This window comes from Juglans regia, chromosome 1 (genome assembly GCF_001411555.2).
Source record: "Juglans regia cultivar Chandler chromosome 1, Walnut 2.0, whole genome shotgun sequence".
NCBI classification, from domain to species: Eukaryota; Viridiplantae; Streptophyta; class Magnoliopsida; order Fagales; family Juglandaceae; genus Juglans; species Juglans regia.
In genome coordinates, this window is record NC_049901.1 from 30423534 (window position 1) to 30431853 (window position 8320).

General features: G+C 41.8%; 1 protein-coding gene across 1 annotated transcript; it reads left to right on the top strand.

Moving 5' to 3' along the window:
- Window positions 1–7321: 7321 nt before the first annotated feature.
- Window positions 7322–8320, top strand: LOC118348664. The gene has a single exon (XM_035690742.1). It carries the CDS (start codon window positions 7322–7324, stop codon window positions 8318–8320), a length of 999 nt encoding a protein of 332 aa, XP_035546635.1.

An 8320-nucleotide genomic window follows, 5' to 3' on the forward strand; every position in this document is an offset into this window, starting at 1 on the left:
TTATTTAGATGATTTTATTTCTTTTAAAAAAATTTTGTTAACTTTATCATTTTATTTTATGATAAAAGATTAATATTCTTAGAATCAAAGTTGGCTTTTGATTTAATTCCATTGTATTTCTATTTTATTTTTTATTTTTTATTTAATTTATTTTATGTGTTTTATTCCCACCGAACCTTATATGAAGGATTGAGATTCAATCCCAAAAAGCCTAACTTCCCCCTATTTTCCCTCATCCCTCTCTCTTGTCCCTTCCCTCCATGTCGTCCCCTTCTCTCTCCCCAATCTCCCTTCTCTCGCACGCCTCCACCATAGCCAGCCCCTCGTTGCCACTGCATGACGATGACACCACCTCACCGGCGACCTCCCTCTACCTCCGATTCCCTCCCACACCATGGATCTCTCTCTCTCTCTCTCTCTCTCTCTCTCTCTCCCAAAAACACTCCCTTAGCCCCTCTCTCTTTTCCCCATTAGTTCCTCTCCACAACACCGCTAACCATGCCACCGTGACCAGCCATCCGCCACCAAGCCTCACAAATCACCTCAATCTAGTGGCCCCCAACCCAGCGTCGTGCACCCAATCCTCTCCACCAAAGCTCTCTCTCTCTCTCCCTCTCAGATCTCACTTGATCTCCTACACTGTTGCTGTGCATCACCTCCAGCCACAGCCACCGCTACCCACGGCTAACCCTCAACCGCACCCCCATGCCACAACCGTACCCTAGCCAACCCGAGGCCTCTAGATCCCTCTCCTTCCTCTACCTCAGGGCCTCGCCACCACCACCCACTGTAGCGCTACCGCCAGACGCAACCCCCATCCCCTGCCACGGCCAGCCACACAAAATAGCCCCTGCCCTCCTCCACTCCATGCACAGTTAGAACACCAAACTCTAGCTCAACCCTCCTACAATTCCACCACTGTGCACATCCCAAGCCAGTGACTTTTGACACCATGAGACCATGCCGAGCAGCACGTAGCACATGATGATTTCAGCCCCTCAGCATGGTATAATTTCTACCTCTTCCCCTCGGTAGTTTATTATGTTGTGAAGTTGATATTGAATGGTGTTGTGAATTGCTATGTATAATGGTTGTGATGGACTTAGAAGAAGTGAGGGGGTTTCTCCAAATAAACCTTTCATTTTTCTTGTCTAGGGCATTAAGTGGCCGAAACAGTTTGGAGAAACCCTCAAGGAATCCTACGAAATTCTGGATCTCGTGTATGTTGGTCGGTCTCTGCCAACTCATCACTTCTTCTATCTTACTGGGATCGACAGCTACCCCCTTCACCGGATATTAGGTGTCCCTAAAATTTCACTTCTTTAAGCTTGAACTCTCATTTACTAAGTTTGGTGTACAACTCTTGATTTTTAAGTCTGGTCAATGCCAATCTAAGGTGCCTTCGAAGTTCTTCTTCGCTCTTCAAATAGAACATAATGTCATCGATGAAAACGACAGTGCTATCTAGGTATGGTCTAAATACTCTGTTAATCATATCCATAAATGTCAAGAGAGCATGGGACATAAAGGGCATTACCAAAAATTGATAGTGTCTTGAAAGTAGTCTTTGGTACGTCCTGCTCTCTGACCTTCAGTTGATGATATTACGATCGTAGATCTATCTTTGAATACACTAATGCTCCTTGTAGTTGTTTTAATAGATCGTCAATTCAAGGTAACATATACTTATTCTTTATCATCACCTTATTCAAGTCCTTATAGTCAATATGCACCCTCGTCGAGCCATCCTTCTTCGTCACAAATAGTATAGGTGCACCCCAAGGTGAAGAGCTTGGACAGATAAATCCTTTCTCCAACAGTTCTTCTATCTTCACCTTCAGCTCCTTTAACTCAGTGAGAGCCATGTAGTATGTTGCCTTATGAGCCGAAGCTCTCACAGGCTCTAGTTTTGTTCCAAATTCAATCTCTCTATTAGGCGGTACCTCGGGTAATTCATCTGCAAAGACTTCGGGAAAGCCTTCTTCCAAGGTTATTCCTCAAACTTCTCCATTCCCCACAGACTTTTCAACTACCATTGCCAAAAATGTTGTTACACCCTCCACAATGCATTTCCTAGCTTGCAAAGCCGAAATCACAAGAGGGGTGGCTTTAATCGGCCTTCCCACATAACTAACCCTATCCTTTCAAACATGACTTCTCTATTATGACAGTCTATTTAAAGAAGTGTCTGAACAACCAATCCATCCCCAAAATCAGATCAAATTCCATCAAACGTAAAACCATCAAATTAGCCTTCAATTTTTTTCCTTCCATTTCTACAGAGCATTCCTTAACTACTCGAGTACAGGCTACAGCACTCCCATCAGGAATCGTCACTACTACTTTATGGGGTAATGGCTTGGTTTGCAAACTACATATTTGCTGAATCCTGCTGACACAAAAAGACTACGACACGCCTAAATTGAAAAGTACACAAGTTGTGAATCTCAACAACTTGACATCACCTAACCTTGACAATAGGGTAAATACTATGATAAAGTGCAATACATCTAACCTTAGCTAAGCTTAATGATATAGGGGTATTAGAAAAATACCAGTCTTCAGTTTCTGTTGCATCAGCATCCACATCTCCTGGAGTTACTGCATATACTAGAGATGGTACTTGGGGTGGTGGCTACGGTTTGTTGTCTACATTGTGAGTGGCTGTACTTCCCTAAGCTGTATTGAGGAAGTATTTGATCATATGGCTTGGATGGCTAGACTTGAAGCAAGCCCTTAGAGTGAATCTGCACTCGTCTTCATGGTTTTTACCGCACTTTCCATAGAATGGGTGTGTGGTAAGCATCTGTCTCTCAATCACGATGCCTTTTCCTTTTTCTGCTCTGGCAAACACCCTCGTCTTCTCTAAACCTCCTCCTACAGTAAAAGGAAAGGACCTCTTCCTTTCTGAGTTGATTTGGGCAGTTAAACCCTTTTGTTCAGCCTTTGCAACTGTTGCCACATTGACCAACTCCTGATAGTTGTCAACCCAGAAGCAAGCTACTTGGCTACGGATCCTTAGCTGTAAACATCCTTAAAACTTCTATGCCTGCATCTTCTATGTGTAAATTCGGTGAGACGCTAACCTCCCCAATTTCGTATATAGGGTAGCATACTCCTCATCTATCATGCTTCCTTGCACTAGTGATGCAAATTCTTGCTCGTTTTGCTTCTTAATCGACTCTGGGAATAATCGGTTATCAAACTCTTCCCTGAACCTTCCCCAGTTCAAGGTGGCTAAATTTCCAAGTTCTCTTGCCAACAGTTGTTGCTTGGTGTCCCACCAAACTTTGGCTTCACCTTGTAATAGGTATCTGGCATATAGTACCTTATGGTCCTCCATACACCCCGAAATTTCAAATGTCCGATCTAAATCGATCAGCCATTTATCTACCTTCATAAGTCCTTTGGTGCCTATGAAATTTGGGTATTTGTATACCAAGAACTACACATAAAAGTAACCTATGAGTTTTGCTTGTGATGACTCCAGTCGGATAGCCTCCGCCATGGCTTGTCCTCCATCCATGGGAGGATTATGTTCCTCTTGATTATTGCCTCTAGCTAGTCTTCCTTCATTTTGGAATCGTATTGTTACTTCTTTTAACACATAGTGGAAATGAAATTACAATGATACCACTCCTAGTATTTTTGGTACTTGAAGGAGAAAGTATGAAGAGGAGGAACAGAGAGAGGGAATCATCCAATTTATTGATGGCTGAAGGTAAACATTCTACACAAAACAAGATAATGCAAAACAGTTTAAGAATAAGAAATGGTCAAAAAATAAGCAAATTAGATCATTTAATGGAAACTATTTTGAATGTGGAAAGAATTGGCATTACAAATCACAATGTCGTAATAACGGAAAAGCAAAGGAAAGCAAGGAAATTGTGATGACAGTTTCAAAAATAATAATCATGCAACCATCATCAAATTCATGGTGGATTGACTCTGCAATAACAAGACATATGCAAGAATAGAGAATTGTTTTTCAAACTTGAAGAGAAACAAACAAGTGAGCACAGAGTGTACAAGGGCAACAGCACATATTGTGATGTCTTAGGACAAGGTACATGCAAATTTTACGTAGATTAGTTTCATTATTTTGCTTACTAATGAATTGTTTGTACTTGATATTCATAGGAATCTAGTATATGTGTCTGTACTTGCTTATCATGAATCTTTGCTTAACATTTTGACAGTTTCGATAGGTAGATTTATTAGGCATGATAATACTACACTTTGTGCGACTCGCACTGATGGTGCGCGTATCTGTGTGGAGATGGATGCTACCATTGAACCTATTTCTCATTTTTGGATTGGGACACCAGGGTTGGGATCTAGTCGTAAGCAAGCTATTGTGTATGAAACATTGCCTGCATTCTGTTCTAAATGTAAAATCCAGGGGCACAACGTGTGTAACACCCCGTATTTTAGTGTATTTTTACTGAATGATTATTTTTATTTATTCAAAAATTTATTCTCTTATTTTAAAATTGGTTGGATTTTTAGTGAGTTTATTTTTATGATTTTAATTTGGTGAAAATTATTTTGATGTACTTTCTTAATATTTAATTATTGTTATGTATTTAAATTGATTTTCATATTTAATTAATTTATTGTTGGATTTAATTATTTCAATTTCACTTTACTATTACGTTTAAATTAGTTTAATTAACTTGCTGTTTTAAAATCGTTTCTGTTGGATCATTTTCGTGACCCAAGATGTGAGGACTGGACCTCATTTCTTTCCCTCCATTTTCTCTTTCCTCTCTTTTTCTTTCTTCATTTCTTTTCTTTTTCTTCTTTTCTTTCTTCTTCTTCTGGCTTCCTGCATGACGCATCCCCTCCCTCTCTCCCGTGCGTTTCCTTCCTCTCCACCCAGCCACCGTCACGCGCCGCCGTGCACCTCACCGCCCCTCCCATCAGCTTCCCCACCGGCCGGCGACCACCTCCCTCCATTTCCAGCTCCTCCATCACTGCCGTTAGCCACCACAAGCCTCTCCAAGCCGCCGTCGCACCACCATTGGCCACCATCTTCTCACCACTTCATCATCGACCTCTTAGCAACCTATTGGACCCAACCCCACCTCCGATCCGTCACCGGTGAAGCATTTTCAACAACATTTCCGATTTGGGTGTTTTTGGTCTTCTACCGCCGCCCACGCCACCACCCACGGCCAACCTTCACCACCACTAGCTTCACCGACCTCCCTAGGCCCTACCCTATCATTCTTGGGTCTTCGTTTGCCTCCATTGAAAATTGGGTATTTGAGACCCACGACCACAGTGCATTTTGCACTGTTGCGTTGCTCAGACGTCACTTCTTGCAGCTTCGTGATCCTTCGGAAATTACTATATAGCCTGTAAGTATTTCTCCAAAGAACTTTCATGATTTAAATGTATTTTTGCACTAACTCATTTCACTGTATTTGGTTGGACATGCCGGACTGAGTCCGAGGAGTACGGGGGTTGGATGGATTGGTGATTGGAGTTGTTTGTGTGATTGATTGGGTTGGTAATTGTTGGTTTGGATATGGTGTTGTTCATGTACATTGCATTTTGCACGCATGATCATGTTTGTAAAGGAAACTGGGTTTTCGTGTATTGCATTCATGTTCATGTGTTTATGAAAACTGGGTTTTCATGTGAGAATGGATTTTGGGTGCATGTGTATCACGACCCCAAGCCGAGATGGGGCATTATCTCGGTAGAGCTCCTCTGGTTACTCGGGAGAGAATATACTAAGTAACATCCCCTGGATTGCCGCTGGGCGACAATGGGATCGGACGAGATGGTCTCGTGCCGACTTCGTGGTCCTTCTGCTGGCGGGGACTAGAGGATGTCTGGCCATGAACCCGCTGGGCGCGAAACTGGGCATCGTTTGTTGTGTAGTGGGTGCTTGGCCATGAACGCGCCGGGCGCGGAACTGGGCATCGCTACGAAGCCAGGACGTGCGGATGGTGCCTAGGGGAGACCGTGGTGCATATGGTAATAATGGATTAATTGACTATTTTCTGGGAAAATAGTGTGTTGGATTTTGTGTAAATCAATTTCTGGGAAAATGTTTTACAGATATTTTGGGCCAAATGGGATTTTGGCGTGTGTTTGAAAATAATCATTTTCGGGGAAAATGATATTTGAGGAAAATGCATATTTCATCATATACATGCATGTTGGTTGCATTAATGCATTTTCATTACGTAGTTATTCGAGTTATACTTACCTACGGTACCATTTTGTGGTAATGCAGATTTTGATGCAGATGAGGAGGATGAGGGCGAGCCTGAGGAGACGGCTCCGCCCGAGGAGTGATCTGGGATCACTTGCTTGGTTATTTTATTTTACTATATTATATTTTAATTTTAGATGACTGTATAACTACTTTTTAAACCTCTACTGATATTTAGATTGTATTTAAATTCTGGTACTTAGTTGACCAATCCGCTGCGTTGTTTTTGTACACTGTTGCATGTACACACACACTTGGCACTTTCGTTGGGATGCGTGACCGTGTTGTCATCATCCCAGCGTCTCGATTCCTGTTTTTCTTTATATGGGGGTCGGGGGTGCCACAACGTGCGTGCTTGTCGGGCTGGGAAAAAGAGACCTAAAAATAAATCTTGGGTTCGGCAACAAGAAATAGTTGTTGAAGAACAAGAACCCATTTTTGAAGACCCTAAAGAACCAACTATTGAGGAACCTGGGGTGGAAGACCAAACAAAGTTAGCCCAACGATTTAACGTTACTTATAGTTACTGCAAAACAAGAAGCTGCAAAATATATTAATTCGGAGGTTAATCTGGTAATCGGGGCCTCTGCATCAGCTTTGTTGATTGAAGAGTTTGTAGTGGATACAGAACATGGTGAGGCTATTAATACGGAGAGCTCTGTAGAGGTGAGGCAAAATAAGGTAATAATGGAAAAGGATGCCATGATGCGGGAGGCAGAGGAGGTTACGGAAACGTTGGTTGAGGACGTATATATTAATGCTACGGAGGTGGATACAGAGCAGAAGGATGAGGACCAAAGGAAAGAGGATGCATTTTGTTTGGAAGAAGGGTCATTGTCGGATCCGGAGCTTGATATACATGCTGAATTTTTCCCACAGGACAAGGAGTATCATTCGGAAACAGACGAAGAAGCCAGGAAGAGGAAATATAAGAAAAACAAATTTTGAGAAAATTAGGAGTTCTAATCGGGTGATTACTCGAGCCACAAAATTTTCTTTATGATAGGTTCTATTTTGGTGTGGAATATCAGGGGACTCGGGACATCTATGGGACATTTAAAAAGTTTGCAAAGTAAGTTGAAATGTAAGATGGTAGTTTTGTTGGAGCCTTTCCAGAATTTTGATAAAGCTCAATCTTACATGCGGGCTCTTCACTTTGATAATGTAATATCTAATGAAGAAGTTGGTGGGAAAATATGGGTATTGTGGATGAATGATTTAACTATACAGATTATTCGGATGACATCGCAGTTCTTGTCTTTAAGTATAGCTAAGGGTCAGTTTCAGTTTTTGGGTAACTTTATTTATGCAAAGTGTAATATGATGGATAGGCGGGTTTTATGGGAGGACTTGAGGTGGAATAGTATGAATGAGGATCCTTGTTTGTTTGCTGGCGACTTTAACATTATTTGTATGGATTTGGAAGGGAGGGGTGGTCGTTCTAGGCCAATAGCAGCAATGGATCATTTTAACCAATGGATTCATGAGGGTGATTTAATTGATTTAAGTTCACATAGTAGTAAATTTTCTTGGTGTAATGGTCAGAGTGGATTAGCTAGAGCTTGGGCTAAGCTGGATCGTGTTTTATTGGATGCTAATTTAATGTCTTTTTTCCCTAATGCATCTTGTTCGTATTTACCAAGGACGACTTCGGATCATTGTTCCATGCTGATAGAACTTCTTAAGGATCCTTATTCCTATGGTCCTCCTCCATTTAGATTTCAACAAATGTGGGTTGAGCACCCAGAATTTATAGATTTTGTAAAGCAGGTGTGGTCTGTGCCGGTGGTTGGGACAGGTCTTGTTAATCTTGCTTTTAAGCTTAAAAAGGTTAAGGTGGCTCTTTGTGAATGGAATAAGTGGGTGTTTGGTAGGACCAATGCTCATATTGAATCTTTGGAAGTGAAGGTTGAGGGTCTTGAAGGGTGTCTGCAAAGAGAGTGGGATATAGTTGCCGAGAGGGAGCTTGTGGTGGCCTCGGTTGAGTTGTCCTCTTGGAGATGTAGGGAAGATATCAGATTAGCTCAAATGGCTAAAATAAAATGGAACATGGAAGCTGATCGTAATGCTAAATTTTTTCATGTGTGA